The following is a 27,874-nucleotide window of genomic DNA, read 5'->3' on the forward strand; positions in this document are numbered from 1 at the left end:
AGGGTAAAACATGAAAAAGTCCTTGGATGTTTTAAGACATAGAATCTATGTGACTAGAGCCTAGAATCTATGCTTTCCTCTTTGTGACGGAATAAACGGCCGTCATTCTAGAAGGACATCACCATAAGGACATTATTTCATAGATGTAAATATACAACATCCAAAGTAAATCAAGCACTCTTCATTTCCAAGTTTCTGGGAAATTTAAATCATTCATCCGATGGACATGACAGAGCCTCTAGTCTAGTCTATACCAGATACTGTGTGCCATCGAAACCCGGCTCCCTAACCCTGTCCTCAAGGACAGTCCGTTGAATTCAGTAACCTCTCCATCCCTGGCATTTTCCTCCCTGGAGCCCTTGCAGTCATACTAATTTTGCATTTGGTTTCCTCTTTTCGCACCCTCCAAGGGCAATACACAGTTCCCCTGTGAAAACAGAAGATGTTTGCTTCATTGTAAGGGAACGATGTAGCACTCCCCTTTCTCCAATTGGGCCGGAACTGGTGTGCCGGCCTCAGAAGATCAGCACAGGGACCTGTCCAACTCAGTCCCCATCAGACCTCCTTTTCACAAGACCAGAAAGGATGTATTTTCAGTGTAGCTTAAAATGATCATCATGATTAGAAAGCTACTTCAATGCACCAAGTCTTTAGAAGCCAAAATACATTTATCTTTAACATGATCATATAATATATAGGAGTGCTTTAAGGGTTTGTTTTTTTTTCTTTTAAGTTTTTTTTCTTAAGAACTAGGCTTCCAACCTTAGAAATTATACTTGGCTTCCCTGCATGCACTCAGGGTGTGTTAGCAAGCTGGCATCCTTTCCTGAGCTAACTAGCTGTGTGGTCCTCCTCTGCACTGTTAGAAAACTGCTACTAATACCTCTTGAAGCAATGCTTTCCTGGTGGCTGCATGATCTCCAGAACCTGACGGCGAACAATGCTGAAAAGATGCATTGGGCGAAAGGAGCTTTAATAAAACCACTTACTAACCAGGTGCTTTTCTTTCAAGACATGGGATGATGTGACCCACTTCTCTAAAACCTTTTAAAATCTAGCTGGTCCCCTTTACAATGCCGATACCAAGGATTAAATCTCACACCTGTATTACCAGCTGGCCGTGTCCGACTAGGTTTTTCCTGTGAGCAGTTAGCACGTTGCTGGGATCATAATTTGACCTATGTCAGAATTATGTCCCATTAAGCTTGCACCATCACACAGTTCTTGAATTGGTAAGTATATTGTGCCATTTTCACTTACTAAAAATATATACTCTTAAAAATATAGAGAGATATATTCTCTGATCGCAGAATAATAGACATTGCCAACAAATGGTGTGGAAGTCCCCTGATACCATTCCTCCTAATTTAACTTTCCTCTCCAAAGGTACCTATCTAATTTTTTTAGTCTTTAAAACCATATAACAACTGGATCTTTTTTTTTACTTCAGTCTCTTTCAAAACCAAAAGGAAAAAAAAAAACAATAAATGTCATTTAAGATTTTTTCCCCACCATGAGATTTTGAAGATTAAAAGCTGCTTTTTTGTTTTTTGTTTTTTTAATGAAGTGATTCAAGGTAGGCAGTTGCCAATGTGAGAGAACTTACATATGCTATAATGCTATAATTGGGTTTTTGTTAATTCATTCATTCTCCTGCAATTAGGGATCTCCATAGCATGTAAACTATAGACAGAAACACGCTGAGCTACAGGTGTTCCGTGTACTGCCGAGAAAGGGAGGGTTTCCGTGGCTGTCTCCGTGAATAGGCCTTCCTTAGTTGGGAAAGTCATTTTTAAAAGAACACATGTGAAGTCATTGTCGATTGAAACTGATTACAGCCTTCAATTTTCTTTTTCACTGACCTCTCAGAAAATGTCTCCTCCACCTGCTGCCATGAATGCTGAATTGGTCTTTTCCTACTTTGTTTTAATAGAACCAGGATTGCATTTGAAGTTAAGCTGCAAAAAACCAGTCGATCAACAGATTTTCGAGTCCCACAGTCAATATGCACCATGTTTAATGTTATGGTTGATGCCAAAGCTCAATCAACAAAACTTTGCAGCATGGAAATGGGCCAAGAGGTAAAAAAAAAAAAAAAAAATACAGATTTTTTTTTTCCCCCTCCATTGATCATGTAAAAGAAAACTTCACAAATTCCTTCCATCTACACTAGTCTGCTAGTTTCAGAATATCCTTCTAACATGTGTGGATTAAGCTACAGATGAATGTTTGGTATCTGTTTGGTAAGTAAATTTCTAAGGCATGTGCTAATGAGAATGCCAGTCACTTGGAAGTGATTCTTGGCTAGAGTTGGGGTGGCCGTAAAGTTCCTTCAAGTCAAATAACGTGCAATGACCTTATTTATTAGGCTGGTATCTCCAACGGAGCTGTTTGCCAGAGTGCAAGTCATTTTCACATTTGAAGTGCATTTTATCACTTTGAACATCTGGACCGCAGGAGGGCTCTCTTTCTTGCATCAAGCAAGCTCCAGGATATATAATGTTTATCACCCTTCTACCCCATCCCCAGCCAGCAGGTTCTGAATTTTTAAGAAATCACAGACTTTCCTATTTCCTTAGATTGAGTTGATTGTGAATCTTCCCTGACCAAAAGGTTAGTCCTTTGCTAAGTTTCCAATTCCAGAGTGGTATTTAAAATGTAAAGGAGAAAGAAGCAGCAACTCGGGCTTGATTAAAGACTATCATGATCATTTTTCTCTGATGGCCTCAAGCCAGCTAGATATTCATATACCAATTTAGAATTAATTCAGAAACATTTCTGGCAACTCTCATGTTGATGCCAATTGGCATAAATTGCTCCTAAATCAGATCTTTCGATACCAGCCTTACATGCTCAGAATTCTTACTAAATTATATTTGCTCCTTGTTCGTTATTTATTTTCTCTTATCGGCACCTTCCATTTTTAAATGTGGGTTGGTGGTATTCTCTTCCTGACAACATCATCTCCAACCTTCTTTCGCCACTAATCAGCTTCCTCAGCCACCTCTGTTAGTACTTGCTCCCGACTGACTTTCTTTGGAGGGACATTTGCTCAGGGGTTATGGTCTAGGCACCAGGGGCAAATGCAAGGGGTCCACAGTTCTGTTTCATGGCTCCATGTGCTGCCTTTGAGTGACCCGGAGCAGTGGTTTTCAAGATTTAAGTGAGCATCAGACTCATCTAGAGAGCTTCTCAAAACCCAGATCGTTGGGTCTCACCCCAAGGATTTCTGAGAGGTCCGGGGTGTGGTCTAGGAATTTGCATTTCTAACCCATTCCCCTGGTGATGCTGATGCTGCCGGATGGTCTGGAGACCACAGGTTGAGAATCATTGGTGTGGAGGCTCAGTGTCCAAAAAGGAGTTAAGATTAGGGCTCACACCTGAAGGACAGCACCCCGAGAAAGGCTCAGGTTGGGGGTTCAGCCACCAGGATTCTTACCCTGGCTGTGCTGCAAATGAGCTGGGCCTTAGTTTTCTCATCCATAAAATGATAACACTATTCTAATTTAATTCAGGCTATTTTGAGTTGCAGTATCAGTTCTTCAAATCCTACCAAGAAGGCCAGCATGTGAAATAACTAAAATGAGAGCTGCTCTGGATAGAGTGAAGGGCAGGGGGGCAAGAAGAGGAGCCCTGTGCTCAAGATACCGTGTTCCTTTCCACCTCTACATTTCTTTGCTGCCCACCTGAAGTCTCTTGGGCTTCACAGAGCCCACTTGAGAAACCCTGCTTTTGGTGATCTCTAATGTTCATTAAGATCCCTTTGAATTCAGACTTTCCAAAATTCTATCCCTCCTGAATTTTTCTCCCCTTGAGCTCTTTTTTAAAAAAATTGAGATGCCATTTGCATGCCATAAAATTCACCCTTTTAAAGTATACAATTCAGTAGTTTTTAGTATATTCACAAAGCTGTGCAACCATCACCACAATCAATTGCAAGACTCTTCCATCACCCTAAAAAGAATCCTGACCTATGAATAATAATTCCCCAACCCTCCCTCCCCAGCCCTGGGCAACCACCACCCTACTTTCTGTCTCTAAGGACTTGCCTATTCTGAGCATTTCATATAAATGGAATCTCATGTGGCCTTTTGTGACTGGTTTTTTCATATGACATCATGTTTTCAAGATTCATGCTGTCACATATATCAGCATTTTGTTCCTTTTTATACTGAATAGTATTTCATTATATGGCTTTACCACATCTTATTTATCAGTTCATCAGTTGATAGACATTTGAGTTGTTTCCACTTTGTAGCTACTCCAAGTAACACTGCCATGAACATTCATGTTCATGTGGACCTATGTTTTCATGTGGACCTATGTATTCATGTGAGCCTATGTTTTCATGTGGACCTATGTTTTCAACTCTCTTGGATATATACCTAGGATTGAACTTGCTGGGTGATATGGTCACTCTATGTTTAACTTTTTGAGGAACTGCCAAACTGTTTTCCAAAGTAGCTGTACTATTTTACATACCCATCAGGAATGTATGAGAAATCCCATTTCTCTACAACTTAGCCAATAGTTCTTATTATCTGTTTTCTTATAGCCACCCTCGTATGTGTACAATAGTATCTCACAGTGGTTTTGATTTGCAGTGATGTCGACCATCTTTTCATGTGTCTGTTGACCATTTGTAAATCTTCTTTGAAGAAATGTCTATTTAAATCCTTTGCCCATTTAAAAAATTAAATTGTCTTTTTATTATTTAGCTGAAAGAGTTCTTTATATATTCTGGATACTAAACCATTATCAATATGATTTGCAACTATGTTCTCCCATTCTGCCAGTTGTCTTTTTCACTTTCTTGGTAGTATCCCTTAAAACACAATCATTTTTTTTAGTTTGATGGAGTCCAGTCTATCTCTCTCCCCTTGGAGTTTCCCGAGATGTCCTTTTCAACTGAGTTTCACAAGGCTGACAGCATTCTAGGATGAAGAAGGATTGTGTTGCACTAGGACTGGCCTCCTTTCCCCTCAGCAGCTCTTACAGTCCCTCTTCAAATTGACTCAATTGTGGCCATATTTAAAGAACTCCCACATACCTAGTCAGATACTAAGCAATCTTTCCAAACAAGCCAAGTCATTCTGATCTTAACTTCTTTCTTTTTGAACTGGGGTTTGGAGAGAGTAGTGGGAGTTGGGTGGCAAGGGTTATTGTCACAGCCCCACTGAAAATTTGATAAAATTTAGGGAACCAGTGCCCAGGAGAAAAAAATACTTTCCCACAATTTTGCATTTCAGGTGACCTATGGACCTTGTTAAGTTGGAGATATATGATGAAAAATAGCAAGTTGATTTTGTCACAAGGGGATCCTGCTCTTTTCTTTACCACTGATCACTTCAGTGCTACAGTAGAATGACCTTGGCTTAAACTTGGGGTCATGGTTTTCTAGAAGAACAGGTTGTCTAGTGGCTTAAGAAGTACATATTATGGAGCCCATACCTTAGCTGCCAAACTCTGTGACCTTCAGCAAGTCCTTACTCTTACAACTTTACTGTCATCATTTGTCACTTGAGAGATACAGCAGGTGACACCCAACCTTTGAGAGATATGGAGCTTGTTGAAACTAAGGATAAACCTCCCTCACTTCTGGATGTCAGATTAGAACATTGTCTTGGATATGCCCAAATAGTAACATTTTTGAGGCTAAGTAGCAATGCCTACTTCTTTCTGGACATTGTTCTATTTGATAAAGTAGAAAACACTTCATGTATCCCCTCCAAATAATTCAATTTTCTGCTTTTTTTTTAACTAAAACAATAACCAAGGCTGATAAACATTTCTCATTTTTCCTGAGCCCCCATACCCCTCCTCCCAGACCAAATGAGCTTTATTAAAGACTCATCCAATACTGTATTCTAGTCTGTGGCTCTTATCCTAAGACTGCCAGTTTCTCAAGCCATGCTAGAGAGACCCCGCTATGCCATTTCTCCTTAGCATAATTGAATCAGAAACACCTGTGTGACCAACTCATGGAAACAGAGGCCTCTGCTGACCTTAGAATACCAAATGACTGAGAATAGTAAGAGTCAGAACGAAGCCAGACATCATTTTCTGCAAATATATACTTCCTTTGAGGGACCTTGCTAGCTGTGACCTTGAATAGAACTTCAATGGGAAGTCTTGTGCAAATGGTCTCTTCTTAATTTTTCTTACTTTGCAGAATGGGGATATTCATCTCCAAAGTCAACTGAATTGTAAAAATGAGATTGGCCAAGGATGACTGGAAATTGGGAGAATAGGTAGCAGTTCAATGCTTTTGCATAGTTTTCACTTTGTGAGTATGAATATTAAGCTCACATGTAGATCTAGTTATAGTACCTGCTTCCACCTGGATTCCAACTCTCTCAAAGTGTTTTAGACTAGTGACTGGCCAGGTGATACAATATTCTCCCATCTTAAGATCACTTCCTGAATTTCATCACCAGGGTAAAGTCTCATCTAAAGGCAGCTATTGAAACATTTGTTAATCACACTTTTCCATCTTAAATATTTATTTTTTCATTAAAATTTGCAAAGCACCAATAGAGAGGAAATTGTGTATTAGTTTTTTGCTTGGTCTAGTGTGTTTTCATCTCATTTCCAAGGTCAGATGGTCTTAACAGAGAGACAACATACACACAATCTGTTCCATGACAAGGCAAAATGTGCAGTGCAGGAAGTCAAGTGGAATGATTTTTACAAAGTGATTGTGAATTTGCCGCAGCTCAGCTCATCAGAAGCAGAAGTGAACTCCCAGACTTTCCATACCATTGAAGATTAGCAGTTCCCTTGCTATTATCGTGATCTAGTGCCCCAGAATATAATTTATGTGTATTATTATTATTATTATTATTATTACCACCACTACTACCACTAGGGTCAGGCCAATCCAGTGACACCCAGAGAGGGAACTGGAAAATGCAAAAATAGGAAGGATCCCTCTTTGTACCCATATTGAGATGCAGATGGAATTAGATAGTCCAGACGGACTGCAAGAGACTTGTGACAAGATTATCTTATTGGGGGAATGCTACCTAAAAGATGCCCCGGTAGTGTTTATACCCCTTCATAGAGCTTCACGTGTGCATGGAACAAATAATCTCCCCAGAAAGAGCATAATGAAGGTCGAGTGCTCACTATTGCCCCAGAAAAGCTCGTTAATCAAATGAGTCTCAGGAGACTCTGGTAAAAGAAATTCGTGCATTTTGTACTTCCTCACATAGGAATGGGGACTGCTTTGGTGTATACTACTTTAATGCATGATAAACAGAGTGGATGTTACCCTGCTGAACGATCTTTCCCAAAGTAGGTTTTATTTAATTCAGATTATAATTTACATACAACAGAATATATATAGATTTTACATGAGTGTAGAGAAATGTCAACACGCATGTAACCACTATGCTAGCCAGTTAATGATAATAGTAGTAATACCGCTATGTAGTGCTTCTCAGTCTCTATACCATATTTCCATGCATTGTTTCACTACTGTGTTAGGTGAATATGATTCCTGTATTCACAGGGGTCATTCTTAGTCCCACTGAGGAGAGGAGGAAATAGACCAGCAGAGAATGACATGTTCAAATTTCCTCTGGAAGTAAGAGGCAGAATAATCATATCAAAACACTCTTTTCACGACAGAAAAAAAGAAATGTGAACAGGAGTGGAGAGAATCATATTTGTTTAGAGTGAAGAGACAGTGGGACTCTCTGTGGGGAGGTCAGGGCCAAGTTTGGCATGGAAAAATTGAAGGCGGGAAGAGGGTCCCATCGACCCACTACATCTCCATATCCTTCAGTTTGGACTCCTTCCAGAATGAAAAGGTTTGAGGTTCCCCCCACTTGTGAAGAGAAAGCTTATTTGATTTTCAAGAAAGAGTAACGTTACTAACACCTCAGACCAAGAGCCTGTATCTTTCTTCATGTGTGGAAAACAACTGCTCTTGGCTCTGCTTGCCATTTCACCCAAGTTTTTCAAGAGAATGTCTCTATTCTCAGTGATGTTCTTTGCTTGGTTAGATGCCCCTCGTTTAATATTTCAGATTGTATTATTTTGCCTACAACTTGCTTTTCTGAGTTAGTTGAATCCCATAATTAATTTAATAAATGTGAATCATTTATAGTAATCCAAAGAAAATCAAGCAGAGTGAGGCAGTCACATGAGGAGGAAAGTAAGCATGTGATACTGGATCTTATCTCAAGACCTAAAAATGAATTTGGAGCCCTGTCAATATTCCTGAATTCTTTTGCTCTGACATCTTTCTTTGTGTTTCTAGCACAGAATTCTGCAGATAGTTTTTGCATTTAGCTTCAGGTTTATGCCACTTACTAGTAAATCCCTTCGTGAAGCTCGCAGTAGAGCCAACGTGGGTTCTGATTCATCAGGACTACACAACATGGACCATTTGGTTTATTGTTTTTCCTCTAATCAACTGAAAGGGAACTAAAATGGGAAGATGGAGCATTAAGACCATATCTCCTTACCCTTAGCTTCTGCTTTATGAACTTGAACAAATAATATTTGAATTGCAGTTATAGTTGACAAGATGTTTTCACATCTGATCCTCACTCGATCTTCATAATGGATCTATGAGGCTGAGAACAGGACCACCAGGAAATGGTTTTTAAATAATAATAATAATAAGTAATAAGATAATAATAATAATAAGTAATAAGATAATAATAATAATAAGTAATAAGATAATAATAATAATGATAATAATAATAATAATAGAAGAACAGAGCTGCTAAATATCTTTAAACAGGGTTTGCTTCATTCTCTTTCCAAAAGCAGTATTTGTACTGGCTTCCCTTTCCACCCCACCCATTGGTCCTGAGTGGTTAGTAGTAGTATCTGTTTTTTTACAGATGAGGAAACTGAACTATATTTTCGTAGGCGACCTGACTTCCTAACTTTGCACTGGGACTTTATCCAGGTCTCACAATTACAAGCGAAATTCCCCTGTGACTTTTACTGAATTAACTTAATTCACATCCCTTTACTCACTTTCATTAATTCTGATTGCCAGTTATCAGAATATCAACCCACATTCCCATGGCTTATTATTTCTGTATGTTTTCATAGCTTTTTGAATGGTTTGTTTAATTTTCATTTTCTCATGTGTCTTTTTGTCCTAATTTTTATTTGCACTGTTCCTTTTTTTTTCTATTCCTAATTAATCATCCTTCTGAAAGTTTGCTAAAAAGTGGGTAAGTGCATTTTCCTTTCCAAATAGCAATGTCTTGCATTGTTATTTTTTATTAAGGAATACAGAATAATTCAAATGGATACTAAAATGATCTAATAAATGTCAAGGAACTGGCATACAGTATTTTCTGTTGAAATCGCTTTTCCTCTTTTCCTGGCATTTACAGCAGATTTTTGTTTGTGTGGGGGTTTGTTTTTGAATTACTATTTAAATTTAATCGACAGCAGCCTTTAGAGAAATTGAAAAATTTAACAGGAGTCTTAGTGGAGGCTCTAAACCTGCGTCTGCTTTTCCATGAATAGAGAAAATGAGTGGCTGCTACAGGGGTTCAGAAAATGACACTTTGCCTTGGTACTCAGTCAACATCTAGAGATAGAACTAGTGGGCTCTGGGGCATGAACCCAAAGTATCAGAGGGTTTCAGAACAGTTTTTGCAAAATCAGCCACAGTGGTCTTGGTCAAATTCTGAGCCACAACCCCCAGCAGTTTTCCAAAGAGAAGTTTTCATCCCCTGTATTAAATTATTGTGATACCTTGTTTTGTAAGTTCCAGACCCACACACTGCTAGGCCATGAAGCCATCCATGCATGCTATTTGTAATCGTGTGTATGTATCTACACATATCAAAGCCATCAAAAGCTTTGGGTGAGGAACCATGTGCCTGGTAACTTTTTTAAGAGCTTCAGATCTCTCTTTATCAAAGACCTGGAGTCAGAATCTTACAGCTGCTTCTGGGAGTATGGAAATAAACTGGGTCTGCAGGCCAGGCTTTATTTATAAATTGTGTTGTCTAAAAATTACTGACGGATGCAGTGCCATCACCTCCCCAACATGCTAATATTTGTCTTTCTGTGTTCTTTAGCATCAATACCATTCAAAAATAGATGAACTAATTGAAGAAACTGTTAAAGAAATGATAACACTCTTGGTTGCAAAGGTAACCTTCAGCTTCAGGTGAAATGTTTCATTGTGAACATCGCTTTGTTATATCTGCATTTCCATTAAAATGTAACACGTTAAAAAGTTGAGCTGGATACTTGTATCTCTCAGGAAATAAGATCGTACGTCACCCAGGCTCAGAATGATTTTTTCTGATGATTGCGAGCCGTGTGAAGATCAATCGATGAAGTGGCATGTGTTAACTTAATAAGAAATTGTCCCCAGACGTTGCACTAGGTTATGTGGAAAATGTTTGTTTTGTTTTTCAGCCCTGACAAAGTTAGATTTTAGAAACAGAAAGTTAAACGGTAATAAGGAATTCTGCCATCCTGAAAACCCCCTCTCCCCTCGTTTCGCATGCAGCGAGAGTCATAATAAAACATAAAAGTCAGATAAAGCTATTTCAGTCACCCTCATGAATTATAGAATTTTAACTAAGTAATGCTGAATGGGAAGACATTTATATTTGCCAGTGCTAAACTTCTGTTTCCCCCAAATTACTGATAAAATACAAATAAAAATAGATTGGATTAAATGTAGTGCTAATATGTAACGTAAAAACTGCTTTGCACAGTTTTGGATTTTGAAAAGTGCATTTAATATTATCGCATGCTGTATGCAACTCAATAATATTTTGTCACTTTATACTTCTGTAACACTCTATATTTGCAATCACATAATAATGAAGAGAAAGCCGGATAAGTCAAATATTTCTGTGTGAAAGCATCTATTCCTTTCCCCAAAAGCGGGAATCAAATAATAGAAGGCAAAACCGAGCAAGGTCATTGCTAGTCTCTGTGTGATTGGGGAATGTTGCTCCTTGGTGTGAACAATTAGAGTTTGAAATAATAATTCTTCTTTTTTTGCTGTTTTACTAGTTTGTTACTATCTTGGAAGGAGTACTGGCAAAATTATCCAGATATGACGAAGGGACTTTGTTTTCTTCTTTTTTGTCATTTACCGTAAGTAAAGAGCTTCTTTCTTCCTGGTTTTCATTTTAGTTTTGGTTTGGGTTTGGGTTTAAGGGCGAGGTGCCAATGTGTCACTTTGGTTTGGGTTATAAGTATATTAATTGAGGTCAACTGCCAATGTATAATAACATTAGAAGAATAAGCAGGACATTTCACAACAGCAGGTAATCCAAAATCATTTCTATTTCACTTGTGAATATCCAGTATGTATGTATATATATGTATGTACACACACACACACATATGTCTCTATACGTATGTATCCAAAAGAGAGTTGTTGGCCTGAGCCCACGTTAGCTATCTCAGACAAATCACTTCCTGTTTCTGGGCTACCATTTCCCCAACTGTAAATGAAGAAAATTAATTTCAAAGGTTGCAAATAGAGACCTTCAGATCAGACAGAGCTTTTAAATATGTTTTATTTGGTCCTCACTGTGTCAGGTACACTTTTCTTAATTGAATTAGTTGCCTTCATTTAAAAATCCGGAGAATTCACAGGGATGTCCATATTCCAGGCTTTATTCATAAAGGGCACAGTTAGCAGCTCTGGGCCTGCATACATGCATAGCAACCGTCTGCTGGAGCCAAGTCACAGTGGTCCCCATTGACCAGACATGTGTTTGCCAGTTTCCTATAGTGTCCTCCTGGCGATTTTGCTCATTCATATACCTGCCTGGGCTTGGGAACACCGGAGTTTACAACATCTGGAGCAGATGACCGAATCTGTACAAATTGTGAGGGGCTCTAATTCTGTGGCAGAATTAGAAGCGAGTTTGGTTGTGGGCAGAAGCCAGCCTAATTCTCTGTAGGCAAATGACCAAAGGAGATGGTCACTGGAAATGGGCTGCTTTGGGGGCCTGGTTCTCCCACCCTTCTTGTGCTCATTGCCTATGACAGCTGCATCTTGTCCTGCCATTTCTGATAGCAGGGTTTTTGCTGGCTCTGAGACTAGCTGTTTTCCTCTGACAATGCCATAGGAAAGGCAGTCAGCTTAAGTCCTATTATCTCTGGATCTTTAAAACAGCCTTAATGTAGGAAGAATCTCCTAGAAAGGAACAGAATGCCGAGACGAGGCCCAGCACAGGCTAGGGGGTAGCACATCATCATCTTTGGAATCTAGCAGAATCAGGTTCAAATCCCATTGCCAATACTCACCAGCTGTGTGATCTTCAGTAGCTGTCTCAGTCTCTCTCAGCCAAAGCTTTGCTTTGGTTTTGGTTTTGGCTTTGGGGAGGGGTGCTGTTGCGTAATTTTGGCTTCGGTTTGTACACACTCGTGTTAATTGTGGTCAACTACCACGATGTATGGGAGTGAGGAGTGGATAAGGTCTTCTCTGAGTTGTTGTGAAGATAATAATGTAAGTGAAAGCGCATGGCATAGTCCTCGCACAAAGTAGGCCTCAGTAAATGGTGGTTATCATTAATGAAAGATAATCAACATGATTATTATATAGCGCAAACACACATGCACACAAGTTCTCCCAGAATATGCCTTCCATTGGTATTTCCCATGCGTTAGATTTTCTGGGAATTAAGGGAAATGTAGACAAAAAACATTTAAAACAATTCTAGATAGCATCCATGTATCCACATACCCAGCTTGTTTTAATATGCAGCTCTAAACTTCCAGATATAAGGAATGAACTCAGCCCCAGAAGTGTGACGGCCCTAGTCCCTGGAATTTAGTGGTAAATGTGGGGTAGACGATGGCGACAATAAGAAATCTATCCTGTAGCTCTCTATAGAACCACCCATAATTTGTCCCAGCTGATAGGATATCTATCCAGCCACTCCTTTGACAGACAAAGAAACCAAGGCCCAGAGAGGGGAAGTAATGTGTCCAAGGTCACACAGCAATCCACGTCTCCTGCCAGCTTCCCCCACCATTGAACAGCTTCCTGGAAAGAGTGGGATTCAGCTGGCAGTTGCCTAGCACTGGAAGTCGGATGGGCAGATGAGTGGGGAAGATCCATAAAGAAGAATTCGGGGCACATGAGTGGGAAATACTAGATAATCTTTCATTCCTCAGTGAAGTCATGGAAATGGTGAAAAGAGGCAGAATTAACTGCAGCATTTCTGGAAAACGTTCCCCTGACACCCACAAAAGATATCACTTTCTTCGAGTCTTCATTTTGAGCAAGTGTTTTCACTGCGCTGGACTTGAACGAGTGCAAACCAGGAAAGCCCCTCTGCTTTTTTATAGAGCAGAATTCAGTCCACCCAGGGCCCCACCCTCATGACTGACTTCCCAGTAGAACTAGTGGAAGGGGGTCCCATAGCAGCAATACGAGGACGCTGTACCAGGGGGATTCTCACAGGAGGGTGAGAAACAAAGACCTAGCATAGCCTAGGCAGGAGTTTTCAAGCTGAAATTTTCATGCTCTCATCTCTTTTCTGAGACATTTTGCAGCCTCACAGCATGCCTAGTGAAGTCCCCGTAACTGCAGAACACTTCAGTGCCTGTTGCTGGGCCTGTAACTTCCCTTCCTTAGTGACACTTCTCCCACACACTTGGCCATCCCACGGCCAAAAGCACCCACTTATCATTTGCAGCCTCTGTTCTCATCTCCTGCTGGTATTCCAGCGTTGGAGAACGCGAGCTGTGCTTAGAGGTGGCAGGAATATCTATCTCCGCACGTGGATTCTGAGCTCCTGCCCAAATCTCAATGGGCCTTTGAAGACTTCCTGCAGCCCAGTTGTAGTAATCACGCCAGAGTGGAGTGGAGGCGAGAGCAGAGGGTTGAGCAGGGGCAGCGGGCATTGTGGAAAGAGCCTGGAAATGAATGAGGCGAGAGCCAGCTGTGAGTCCCGGGACTCTGGACAAAGGCAAAGAGGTGGTGCCGGCACCCTGGCAGGATTTCCTTAACTCTGCTCCCGTTTCTGATTCAATTCTTCAAGTATTACTGTGCACTTACCACGTCCCCACCTCAGCAGGGCTGCCAAGTATGAGCCATGTGCTGTGCCCCCCAGAAAGCTGACAAGTATCGACAAATATACCACCCTTTCCCCCCTCTTTCTCCCGCTGAGCGCCTCCTTTCCTGGGTGGGCTTGATTTCATGGTCCAAGCCAGACATTTTGGAAAACGTCTGCAGTGGCACGGAGCAGGCAGGAATATTTATTTCTCGTCTCCATCTGCATTGCTTCCTCTCTTGGAGAGGAGCTGGGGGGAGGAGGGAGGAGGAGATGTGGCTTCTTCGTGCCAGCCCGAGAGGCATCCAGGCACACCCCTCCTCTCTTCCCTCCCCAGCCTCAGCAGCAGGAGCAGCCTGGGATTTCTGGAGGCAGGCGCCTTTCGAACTTTGGAAAGATCAGCCCAGTTGGAAGTCGCAATTAGCAACTATCCGCCCATTTCCCCTGACTGCAAGATGTGCTTTTGTGTGGGTTGCCTGCTTGGAAGGGTCCTTGTCTGGTGGGTAGCCTCACACTGTTCTTTTAGGAGGCCAGGAAGGGGGACAAGCAGGTACCTAGGTCTCTCTCCGAACAAATTAAAATCCTTTCCTTGGTCCTATCCAGGTGTTAACAAATATGCTAGTTCTGGAATCCACTCATTCTTTCATTCACTCATTCATTCATTCACCCAGCATGTATTTACCAGGCACCTATGTGTCATGCATTGTGCTAGTTGCTGGGAACACAGCAGTGAGCAAGGAAGACATGTTCTCTGTCCTTTTGGAGCTTACATTTAGGAAAAGAGACAATAAAAAAGGAAAGAAAATTAAAGGGGGGGAGAGTGCTATACAGGCCACAAACTGGAAAGAAAGGGAGAGAAAGAGAGAAAGGAGATGGGGGTAGAGTTGCTTCAGCAAGGATGGTCACGGAAGGTCTCTGAGGAGGAGGGATGTGAGCTGAAACTAAGGGGGGGGGGGTCAGCCATGGCTGGAAAAGAGGGGAGAATCTTCTAGATGGAACAGCAATTGCAATGACCAGGAGGCAGGAAAGTAGGAGGCATTTTTGTAGGATATTTTGGAAGGAACATGGACAGGATTTAGAGACTGAGCACATGTTGGGGGTGGACACTCGATTGAAGGGGGCACCATGGAAGGCCCCTGCGCGGGGAGGTCTTGAAGAGCTCCTCTGCATCAGATGAGTCCTGACAGCCAGTGGTGTACAGCAGAAAGACAGCCGGGGGGCGGGGGGGAGACCTGGGATGGGGTCCCAGCCCTGCCCCTCACCTGGGAGCTCTGTGACCTGGAACAGAGAACCACACTTGGCTTTTCATTCCCTTTGGCGTAATACGATGATGGTTTTATTAGATGAATTCAGAAGTCTAAAATAGTGACAGGAGCAACCGCTCCTGTTCTTTAAGCACTTGCTAAGTGCCTGGCACAGGGCTAAGTGCTTTAAATACATTTTTCTCATTGCATCCTCTGAACACTGCCATTCCAGCAATGCTCTTGTGCAGAAGATCAGATTGAGGCTCGGAGAGGTTAAGCCCTCCAGCTTGACCAGTGTACTCTCTCCCATTAAACTCTGGAGCCTCCAAGGAGGAGTGACGATGTTGAAGGGGCCCACACCCACTCCCCTAGCAGAGAGAATGATTACCTCAAATCCTCTGAAGGCCCCTAGAATTCACTCAAGATTCCTCCATCAAGCCAGTCCATTTGAGATGGTCACGATGAAAATGGAAGCCACGCAGGACAGGCAGGATAAAGCCCCATTCAGAGCTGCCAGGGGACTAAACTCCACCCTATGTCCAATCTCCTAGGTCTCAAATCACCCATATTCACCCTTTCTTTCCATTTGCTAGCATTTTAATTGTTTGCCACTTAGAAATGAAACAAAGTAGACATGCTTCTTCCTGCTAGAATCTAAGACCAGGGCTGGTGTTAAGTGCAGATCAACCAGCAGCATAGACTGCTTTTATGCAGAGCTCTTGTTGTCATGCCAAAGAACAAGACTGCCACTTTGGTCAAAAGCCAGAACTGGATCAAAGGAATTCACTTCTGTCCCCAGAACATTGTGGTCAGGAAGCAGTTCAAATTTTAGAGTGGGGTGAGTGTTCATAATTGTTAGTATTATCTCTGATGACGTCTCATTTTTGCTTTGGCTTCAGGGAATGCCCAGCATGGGAGAGATGGCTTTTCATAGTGTGGGCTGGTGATGGTGGAATAGATGGAGAGGTCTTGTTCTACCCTCAGAGGGTAATATCAGCAGATTATCAGATGCTGAATACATGTGATTCAAGTCAGTTGGCTTCCTTCAGAGTGGAGATGCCTGCCTTGGACAGAAGCACCCATCATGGTGGTAATAGCTGACGTTTCCTGAACATTTACTATGCGTCAGGCACTGTGCTAAGTGATTCACATGCATTTCTTCATTGATCCTCCCAGTCACCCTCTGCAATAGATACGATTATTATCCCCATTTTACAGATGAGAGAAGTTGAGTTATTTGTCCAAAGTCATACAAGTACTAAGACTCCATCTTAGATTTATTCCTTTATTATCTCCAGAATGTTATTCTCCATAGAAGCAGAGAAACTCATAAATGAAGTCAATTAGCAACTCTTCTAGGAACCATCCACTTACTGATACCACTTCTAAGGGAAAGTCCTCTATTTTTTTCACATCTTACCAGGAATAATATTTTATAAGTAATTTACCCACCAACTGTTTTGCAATATAACCAAAGGAATAGACATTCACAATCCTCACTTCTTCTGTGCTTTCCACATAATCTTCAGTTTCATATTATGTCTTCATTCAACATGTTTGTTGAGTGCTTACTTGATGCCAGGCACTGGGGACATAGCAATGAGTAAGAAGGATCATGCCTCTTAGTATGTATTCTCATGAGGGAGATATATTCTCAACAAGTAGTTTACACATGTGGCAGTTTTCCCGAGAGAGGGGGAAGTAGCTGATGCAATGGGACAGTAGCCTGAAGGCACCCAACCTCATCTGGGAGGCCATGAAGGAAATGACATTTGAGCTGAGATCTAGTGGATCTTGCAAAGAAGAGAAGAAAGAGTACAGGGTACAAAGAGGAGAAAGGGAAGGTCCAGGGCATTCTGGGAACTGGAAGTCCACTGTGACTCGGGGAAAAGCCAGACTAAAAGGAGGAAAAGGACAGGCATGGAGTGAAAGAACAGCTAGTCTGTTAAGGAAGGAACAGCCTGATAATGAAAGAACTTGCCCATGGTGATGGGCTCAAAGGGCTTACAAGAGACATTATCCAAAACTGATTCAGCTGGAGAAGCTAAGAGAGGTCACAGAGAGACTGGCTACTGTTATCAGAAACGTGGGATTTGTAGTCTGATTTTGAAGCTTTGAGCCACCATTGGAAGGCAAGACTTATTTTGTCTAATGTAGTTTGTTCACACTGACCAAAAAAAAACAAACCACCGTGCTCTGAAATGTTCAAGAATTGTAAAGCACTGATCTGCCATGCCTTCGACCGGCCTCTTTCATCAGCCCTTCCCCAATGGTTCAGAACTTGACATCCACTTTGGGGTTTATGACAGATAATTTTATCACCTAGTAGGACATCATCCTCGTTTCCAGTTCATGCCTTGAAAACACAGTTGACAATTAACATATGTGCTGTCCAAAGCAGCCCTGCAGACGCTTTTCAGAAGAAAAAAAGAAGCATCCAGAGTTAACCATTTCCCTTAATGTTCTTTAATAAACAGACAAACATAAGACAGACACAGTATTTTCTCCAGACTGTGAGATGCTGAGCAACCGGGTCCCAGAAATGTCAGCGATGAAAGAAATACCTAATGAATACAGATGAGGCTTCAAAAACAAAGTAATTGTTCTGAAATTAAAAGTTAGAAATGCTGCCTTGACCTCTAAACCACGTGTAGTAGGAAGCTTATCACCAGAAAGTTAGAGGGAGAGCTATGATTATGAAGCCCAGACTAACAGAAATGTGGGCGAGTTAGTGAACATTTGTGAGCCTCAGTCTCTTCATCTGTTGAGTGGGGGTGCTGGTGCTTCTTTCAGAGAGCTGACGAGATGATTACAGCTATAGTGCACAGTGACCCGGCAGGACACCCTGCACTCTGTGGATGCCCAGTAAATAGCCCTTAGCCTTACCTTCAACTTCAACCTGTAAGAAGGTTTAAATGATCCTAGCACTTTTAACTATTCTCTTACCTGGTCGGTCTTTAGTATAGTAATCATTTCTCCTAAGCAACCCAAATCACTCTTCATCACAGGATCGACCAAAACTCTTCTACAGCTCCATTTTAGCACATCCTTGTACTCAAAATTCTGATGCATCAAAAATGTTTTCCACTAAGTTTAGTGTATTTTAGTATTTAGTGTTATTTTATTTTATTTTATTTTATTCTTATTTCTTTTAAGTAGGATCCACACCCAGTGTGGAGCCCAACACAGGTCTTGAACTCACAATCCTGAGATCAAGACCCAAGCTGAGATCAAGAGTCAGACACTTAACCAATTGAGCCACCCAGGTGCCTCTTTCGTGTTTTAATTCTTCCAGAATTTTTCATTCATACACAGTTTATAGAATACCTATTAACCAAAATATTCAGTTAATCAGAATTGAATAACCCATTCTCCATGCTTATTTTAGGTTGAATCAGGTTTATTTCAACATACACCTATGTTACTTGTTTGTCCGGTTCTGCCCATTACTGGAGTATAGTCCTGGATGGGTTAATCAGTTAATTAGTTTACTGACCTATATAATGGGCCTAATAATAAGACCTCTATTACATGATGTTGTTAGAATTAAATGAGAAAATGTTATGTACGTGGAATGAGGTAAGCATTTGATACTTGCTATTGTTATTATTATGGTTCTTACTGTGGTTACATCACTGAGTCCTGAGTAGTAGCACCAATTACTTGATCTGTCACCATGTTTTCCATGACTGCTATATGTAAATTACTAGGCTAGGAGTTGTAAAAATAGAAAGACTTTTTTTTTTTTTAAAGATCTTAGCTCTCGTTGTCTGGAAGTTACTATCGAGAGTGCATACAACCAAAGGAACATTTGAGGTTTTCTGGTCCAGTGTTCCCAGTGATGCACTGTGTCTGCTCAGTTCCTCCCTGCTGGTGAGCGCCACTTCTCCACATATCTTCCAATCTCTGCATTTTGTGATGTCCCCCTCACAGCTCGAAATGGACTGTGGTCAAATTCCTCCACAGAATTGGCACGTGCTGCCAAACACGGTGGCTCCTCCCTCCCTCTTCTTCCTCTTCTTCCTCCTCCTCCTTCCTTTCTACGTATCCCTGAGTGTTTTCCAAGCACCGGAGATGCACCACATGGTACCTGAGATGATGTTAGATGCCACAGAAATGCTGCATTAAATAACACCAATTCCACTGTGAAAGAATGATCCCCTTTTTAATTTCATTTTCATCTTTATCTTTATATCAAGGGGAAAGTATCCAGTGAGTGCTTATGCGTCTTTTACACTTCCCTAAAATTTCAAATCTTCATGTGTAACAGAGAGAAAGAGAGAAAGAGGGAGCAGGTCTTGGGCTCAGCACCCTCTGCAGGCAACCGTGTCTACCTAGAATATAACGATGTTATTTTTATTTATGTTGTGTGTACTTTTACTTCCTTCTCCTCTTGATTGTATCTTGATATTGATTTTCCATTTATGGCAGTGGTATACATTTTCTTTTTATAATTAAGTATTTAAAAAGTGAGGCAATTTAAAGAAGAATATTAAGTATAGAAGTAAGTATAGTACAGACAGCACATGGGCCATAGCCAAAGTCAGGAACGTGGTGTTGATGCCAGAAGTTTGGGAGGTTGTGATACCTTCTCCATGCCCCCATTTTGCAGTTGTATAAACTGAGACCAGAGAATGAAAATGACTTGAACATCTAGACATGTTAGACACAGAACCCAGACCTTGTCCCTCATCCATTTGTTTGTTGTCTCCACTCTTTACCTGAGATGAGGAAAAAGAATTCTCCATGTGCAGCAGACCTAGACTGACGCTGAAGGACAAGTTATCACTGGCAGTGGTGATGCAAACACTCTGTGCCCTCAAGTTCAGGCTGAGGCAGCTGGGGGACAAGGGGAGGGCATCGGCTGACAGGTGATCCCTTCATGCAGAAACAGGACTTTCAGTCATGACAGCACGGTTCTCCTTTGCGTAGCACCAAGGAAGCCAGAGGGACACAGGTAAGACATGGTGCTCGCCCTCTTCCAGCTTTCATTCTGTTGGGCTTCTCAGTGTTGAGAGGTGTTCTGAAGGCAGAGCAAAACCCAAAAATGCCAGAGATGGGCAGAGGCCCCACTATGATGGAATAAAAATAAGCCTTTGACCTGCTTGGAGAATTTATAAAATTAAAGCTTTTCAGTTTGTACTTCCAAGTTTCTCCTCAAATGAGAGTATGCCATGTAAATAGACAAATGGAAAAGCAGTACAGTGTCGTGAAGAGGTCACACCCTGGAGTCCAGCACACCCATATTAACACCAGCTTTGTGTCTCTGAGGAAGCTACGTGATGCTGCCAGCTATGTGTCTTTGAGGAAGTTGTTAAACCTCTCTGAGCTCAGTCTCCTCATCCATCCATGTTAATAATCATCATGCCCTCCATTGTGAGGGTTAATTACTTGTAAAGTGCTTAGCCTTATGCCAGGCAAATAATAAGCGTGCAACCATTGTTAAGTCATCGTTAAAAGGGTGGGTTTGAAGGAACCTTTGAGCCTTGCAGAAATCCTCGCTGGGAATGAAGGATTGGGACAGAAATGAGGGAAACTGGAAGGAAAAACATGTCTACTTCAATCGGGCATCTGTTCGGAAGCCCCAGGGGGGAAGAGAGATGAGAACATACACTTCCTGGACCCAGTCTCGAAGCACAGTACCCTGAGCAACAGGAGATATGAACAATTCTCGTTAATGAGCCTGCGGCTCCTAATCAGTGCATGGAACAGAATGCTTTTGCTGAATGGAGATCATTTCCCTGCCTCGTGCCCAGCTCCCCAGCAGAGCCAGCAGCTCTTTGTTTAATGAAAGGTAGGGACTTCGAGGAGTGTGGTGGGATGGGCTGCAGGAGGCATTATTACCCTCATTACTATGATAATAGTTTCATCACAATCAATATTTATGAACATGCACAGAAGCCGTGCAATCAACCAGCAGCCCTACAACTCAAGGTTTTCGTGTTCTTGCCTAAGGACGCTCTCCAGGGAAGCCTGGGCTCTCTCCTACCTTCCCCCAGACCCTCAGAAGCCTACAGAGGTCCTCAGAGGTCATTTCAGAATATGCATGATGGTTGGGGCACCTGGGTGGCTCAGTCGGTTAAGCATCTGCCTTCGGCTCAGGTCATGATCCCAGGGTCCTGGGATCGAGCCCCGCATCAGGCTCCCTGCTCAGCAGGGAGCCTGCTTCTCCCTCTCCCTCTTCCTGTCTGCCTGTCTGCCTACTTGTGATCTCTCTCTCTCTCTCTCTCTCTGTCAAATAAATAAATAAAATCTTAAAAAGAAAATTAAAGAATATGCATGATGGTTACCCGACAGTTATATATGAGGTCTTATTTGTGGTAATAGGTGCATATCATCATAGGTATCTCCACAGTCATCATCTAGGTTTGATCTTCAGACTTCGGAAATTATCCTATGAATAGGTAGGGCAGTGTAGGGGTAGTGTAATATGGTGGCAGATCCTTTGAAGTTAGACCCACTTGGGTTCAAATACTAGCTCTCAGCTGTGTTCCCTGAGGAAACCGATTTAACCACTCCGAGTCACAGTTCCTTCAGTTGTAAAATGAGAGGACAAGTTGTTAGAAGCATCAGATAAGATGGTGTCAGTTGGGCATTCAGTCATTGGTAAATGCGCCCGTAGTTTTGTATATGACTATATATATCAGGTGTTTGGTATTTCTATGCTGTCCATGAGAAAACTAAACAATGGTTTTTCCCAAACTCACAGAGCCAGGATTTGAGATGGCAGGAGAGTCCAGACTTGGACTCCAATATTCACATTCTATTATTTGAAAATTTTTCCTACACTGGTTCTATTTATAAGCAACTGAGGGAAACCTTATTTTTAAACATTTCAGTGTTTAAGTCTTTTCTTTCAAATGTGCACCAGATTTGGAAAACCAGTTGATCATTTTTCTGAGCCATGGCCACCTGGTGAGCCTCCCATAAAACATTTTTGGTGTCACAGTTCCCACATCTGCAAAAACAGCATTTATACACTCCAGCCCTTTGAAAAAGGAAAGGAAGGGAAGATGGCCTCATGACGTACATCCTCTATGTAGCATTTACGTGGTGCTTATGTGGGCACTTCATAACTGGCCAGAAACACCCTTGATCTTCAGCCAGCAAAGAAGACGTTTCAGCCGCTGGGTCACAGAGCTGGGGAATCCATCATGCTCTCTATGATTTCAGGTATATTTCAAGGGTTGTGTTTCTCTCTAGTCCTCCAAAAGTGTTGTAAGGGGCTTTGCCTGTAATTGTCACTTCGCCCCTGAGCAGGAGCCACTGAGGTTTGCTCAACTGCTCACCCGCACACAGAGTCCCAGTACATCCACCCACTGGTACATTCTGTCTCCCCCAGGCAGTCAGTCCCTCAGTTGGCACTAACAATGTATTCATCTTCCCCAGATGCACTTAGAGCATCCAGATTATGGATGGTGGGGAGGGGTTGCTAGGTTTTGCTTTTGCCTTTGTAGAGGACATATCTCAGAATCATGTCCCCAGTCAACCAAAAACCTTGAAGAAGTTACTCTGGAGGAGACACATTCCTCCTGCAAAATGCCCTTCTCCACTAAAATGTTGAAAATTCTACCACTCGTTCTGTTCTTTTTTCAATAATTTTTTAATGAAAGAAATATATATAGGGTTAAAAATGAAATAGTACAGACACTCATAGTAATAATTTTTTAAGAAACAACAGTTCTCTGTCCTGCCCCTTTCCACCCTTAATCCCTGACTCCAGAAAGGATCCCTGAAACAATTTTGTTTTTATCCTCATAGCCCCAAGTACTATCCTTACATTGCTATTTCTTGATTTATTGATCTTAGAGATTATTTGACTCCCTACTGTAATAGATAGAGCTTTAGCTTCTTACACTTCTCCCTCTCCCTCTTCCCGTTATGGTTGTATCAATATTGTCATTCCTCTCTTGGCATCTTGATTACTTTAAATTACACCCATCCACCTTGAATTCTTGTTTCATCCACATGATGAGGCTGTTGACACCAATGCCCTTTTCCTTCTCCTGCTTCCTCCTCCAACCGATCTCTTGTTCTAAGATGGGAACTGGATGGCACATCTCTTCATTCTCAACGTTTTACAATGTAAGAACCTGTATTTGTGAATGTCTCTTGAGTCTACCAGCACTGCCCAATAGAACTTTCTGCAGTGGGGGAAGTATTCTGTATCCAAACTGGCTGATACAGCAGCCAGCCACATGTGGCTCCTTAGCACTCGAAATGTGGCTACTTACAACTGAAAAGTTGAATTTTTAATTGTATTTTGTTTTCATTCATTTAAATGTAAATAGCCACATGGAGCTATTGGATAATGCAGGGCCAGACCAAGCTTAATATACAAGTCTGATTACAGAGAACAACTTGATTTTTTCAGCAAAAATAGTGATAATAGCAGACACATATTTCTTATTCCCCATGCCCTGAGAACTGATCTGCCAACTCATTTAATAACCCAACAACTCTATGAAGAGTAGTAGTATTCCCATTTGATAGATGAAGAATGTGAGGCATGGAAAAGTCAAGGAACTTGCCTAGTAAGTGGTAGAGCTAGAATTTGACCCCTTGCGATCCAACTGCAAAGCCTGCGCTCTGAACCACCTCCCTATCCTGCCTCTGCTCCCCTCTGGAAGCTCTTACATCTTTTTTCAGATTTTCCCATCTGCTGATCAATGATGTGGGTGCAGCTTCTCCCATGTTCCTGGCCTGAACGATGCTTATCATGGAGCTATATGCATTTAGATGTCAAGCCTGCTGATTCCATTTCTGCCACACACACACAAAAAAAAAAACAGAATGAAAACTGGAAGCTGAGGAAGGATGTGGGCAAATGTGGGGACTCAGGGCAAGTTCACAGAGGGGCTCGCTTCCCGGTCACAGGAAGGTTGTTCCTTTGGCCTGCTCATTCCAGCAAGACCAGTATAGCAACTAGGAGGTACTGTAAAGGTTTGCCGCACCTTTTTATTACGCCCCTTTGTATGTATTGTCTTTGTGAATCCTCACCATAGCCCAAAGAGGTGCAGAGGAAGAGGGCTGCAACTAGAGGGTGCTGGGAATATTAAATTGGATGGTTCATGAACAACACAGAAAAGAGTGCCTGGCACAGGGTAGATACTCAGCACATGCTGCCTATTGTAATCCTTTTATCTCTTTGCCAGGTCTACCCATGGGGCCATGCTATGCTGTCTGGTACCTGCGGGAATGGTCTTTATTTATCTCAAATGCTTTTTGTTTTCCCTGTTACTATATTTTTCCTGGAGCCTCATGTCCAGAGCTCTTATGAATACTAAAATATTAATAAACCTCTTGTTTTAGTACGAGAGTATTTATAACTTTTTCCAGGTGTGGGAAGTGCTTCTATCCCACATTCTTCCTAGAGCTAACCTGCCTCGTACACCATCTGAGAGTCACAAACATTTTTTTTTTTCTAATTCTGGAAGGAATCAGGAGAAAACACTCAACCTGGCACCCTATTATAATAGATAAGGACCTGAGGCTAGACAGGTAGCTAAGATCCATCAACTAGCTAATGGGCAAATGAAGATTAGACATAATTTTGTGATTCTCTTTCCATCCCCACTCTGTGGTCTCTCAATCATATTATAGCCCAGAGGTCAGAAAACTTCTGGAAAGGACCAGAGAGTAAACATTTTTTACTTCACAGGCCACACAGTCTCTCAACCTCTGCCCTTTGTTGTAAATGAGTGGGTGTGATTGTATTCCAATACAACTTTATTTATGGACATTGAAATGTCAATTTCCCATAATTTTCACATGTCACGAAATACTTATTCTTCTGATTTTCTTTCAACCACTTAAAAATGTGCAAACCATTCTTAGCTCATGGGCCATACAAAAACAAACAATAGGCTAGATTTGGCCCACAATCCATAGTCTGCCAACTTTTGTCTAGTCTATAAGCTATGGAGAGGAACACACTTGGCACAGTCAACTCCCAGCTAAGCACAAGTGAAGTAAACACTAATAATAATAATAACTAATGATTATTGAGCTCTTACTGTGTACCAGGCATTGTGTTGAGCACTTGACATATTAACTTGTTCAACCTCAGAAGAACCCCCTGAAGATGATAGTTTTTATCCTCATCTTGCAGATCAGGTTATAGAAGCTGTGGAAGGTTGAATAACTTTTCCCAAGGTCATTTAACTGGTAAGTGATGGAGCATAATCAAACCAAGATCTGTATGACCCAAAGCTTCTACACCTTCCACAAAGTATGCTCTCCTTTTCCCAGATCCGGTGGTCAGTAGGTCAGAAGTGGTTTTAGAATGACACATCCTTTTCAGAACATCAACAACTTGGTGTAATGAAAGGACTCTGCACTTTATAACCCAACTGGGCTTGTACTCCAGTTGCACCAGTTACTGGTTGACCTCTTGAAAACTGCTTACCCTTGCTGAGCCTCAGCATCCTTCTATGAAGCAGGAATGGTGAAACAAGCCATCCCAGGCTCTACAGTGATGACTAATTGAGCTAATTATACATAAGTGCTCAATACATATGTGCTCAACAAAGATCATTGAGGATCAGGTGAAAATCAGGTCAGTCATTAATGTTTTTATAGCCAGGAGGCCCAGGAATACCCAAATCCTGTCCTTGACCATTAGGGACCACCCGACAGCATCCTCCAGGGAAATACAGGCAATGGATAAAGGTAGGGGAATATGAGGTAAAGGAACACCTTATTAAGTGTTGGTTGACTACTGCTGCATAAAAACTATGGCGGAATTAGTGACCTAAAAGAATCATTTTGTTTTGCTCACAATTTTGTGAGTCAGGAATCTGGGAAGAGCTCAGCGAGGAGATTCTTTGGTTCATGTGGCTCTGACTGGGGTCACTCTCTGGGCCGCATTCAGCAGGTGGCTGGGCTGGGCTGGGGCTGGATGGCTGATAATTTGATGTGTCTTCATGTGGCTTCTTTTGACCTATATGGGGTCTCATCCTGCTGATCTTTTCCACGTGGCTTGGGCTTCTTACAGCATGGTAGTCTCGGGGTACTCACACGTACACGGCCACTGGCTTGCAAAAGCAGGGAAGCGGAAGTTGCCAGACCTTCTCACAACTTGGCTGGAAACTGGCATGGCCTCATCTCCATCATGTTCTGTGGGTCAGAGCAGTCATAGGCCAGCCCAGACTCAAGTGAGATGGAGGAATAAACCCCACTTTTCAATGAGGGAATGGCATGCCCATACAGGGAGCAAAATCATTGATGACAAGCTTCTTTGGGAACAGGCTCCCACATTGTGACCTGGGCTTTGGGTCCATATTCCAATGCGGAGCACTCTACAGAGCCACTCTGGTCTCTAGGGATCTCTTTCTAAGAGGCAGACATAGAATAAAAAAGAGAGTCCAGGCTCAAAGCCAGCAAAAGAGAAAAGACAGCTGGGCCTCTTACTGCAAGGTAGGTCACACACTGTAACCTGAAGCACTTCAGTGTGCAGATACATAGCTAGCCCAGAAACAGCCCAGACGGTGCCCTGGAACCTGACCAGTCAAATCAGCCCCTTTGTAGGTGGCAGGAAAAGAGAATGTAAAATTAATAGCCAACGTTTATTGAACACATACTACGTGCCAGGCCCTGTGCAAAGGTTATTTACATACATTAACTCGTTTAATCCTTAACATGCACTAAAGGAATCAATAGAAATCAAATGCTTAGCATAGTGCCCTGCATATGTTAAACACTTTTAAAAACTGTCTTTTTTTTAATTAATGATTCATACAACCATCCTATGAGGAGTTATTGTTGTCACTATCTATTTTCAAATCTGGAAGCTAATGTTTAGAGAAGTTAATTCCCTGGCCCACAACTCGCCGGTAATAGAACTAGATGCCAGCCTCAGTGTCGGACTCATCCCCCTGCCTCCCCCTGCCCTTACCCCTGAACTATACTGCCCACGCGGCGTGGGAACAAGAGACCCTTTCAGCCCTTCCCACAGAAGCAACAAATACCAGTTCCCTTCGCCCACACTTTTTTTCAATGTGCCTTTAAGACTGTTGTAACTTGAAAACCAACTGCAAGAAAATACTAGAAACCTCTACCCTGGGTACTAAGAGTGCCACACCCAGAAGTTCATTCATTCAATAAATTTGTACTGAGCCCCTGCTCTATTATCACTCAGTGTAGGCACTGAGGAGAGAGAGAGAAGTTCTTACTTTTCATAGACACGGGGATGGTAATAGATGATAAAATTCAACATAAGAGAGATGATTATTTTTTAAAGATTTATTTATTTGAGCAATTGGGGGGAGGGGCAGAGGGAGAAGGAGAGAATCTCAAGCAAACTCCCCACTGAGCATGGAGCCCATAGTGGGGCTCATCCCACAACCTACCACATCATGACATGAGCCAAAACCAAGAGTCCAACCCTCAACCGACTGAGCCACCTAGGCACCCCTAGAGATGATTATTTTATGCAAGATGGTGGCCCTACATAACATTTTTACATGCTGAACTGCCTCACCTTGCAAAAAAATAGTAGTAACCCAGATCTCTGGGACCGCCTGGGTTCAAGAAATGGAGAAAGGCACAAAACAGCAAAATGATCCTTGCAACAGAAATCTCAAAAGCCAAATGTCGAAGTAAATGTTGCTA

General features: G+C 41.9%; 1 protein-coding gene across 7 annotated transcripts in view; it reads left to right on the forward strand.

Moving 5' to 3' along the window:
- Positions 1-27,874, forward strand: part of CADPS (calcium dependent secretion activator) — a 476,998-nt gene that overhangs the window by 398,272 nt on the left and 50,852 nt on the right. For 6 of the 7 annotated variants that reach the window (XM_034997161.1, XM_034997160.1, XM_034997163.1 and 3 more), the window contains 3 exons: positions 1,934-2,081; positions 10,062-10,136; positions 11,017-11,100. In XM_034997161.1, coding sequence (XP_034853052.1) covers positions 1,934-2,081; positions 10,062-10,136; positions 11,017-11,100 — 307 coding nt within the window. Of the gene's footprint in view, positions 1-1,933; positions 2,082-9,185; positions 9,201-10,061; positions 10,137-11,016; positions 11,101-27,874 lie in introns of all 7 variants that reach the window. The other variant, XM_034997166.1, reaches the window with a different exon arrangement.

This window comes from Mirounga leonina, unplaced genomic scaffold (genome assembly GCF_011800145.1).
Source record: "Mirounga leonina isolate KUSES-001 unplaced genomic scaffold, KU_Mleo_1.0 Mir_94, whole genome shotgun sequence".
Lineage (NCBI taxonomy): Eukaryota > Metazoa > Chordata > Mammalia > Carnivora > Phocidae > Mirounga > Mirounga leonina.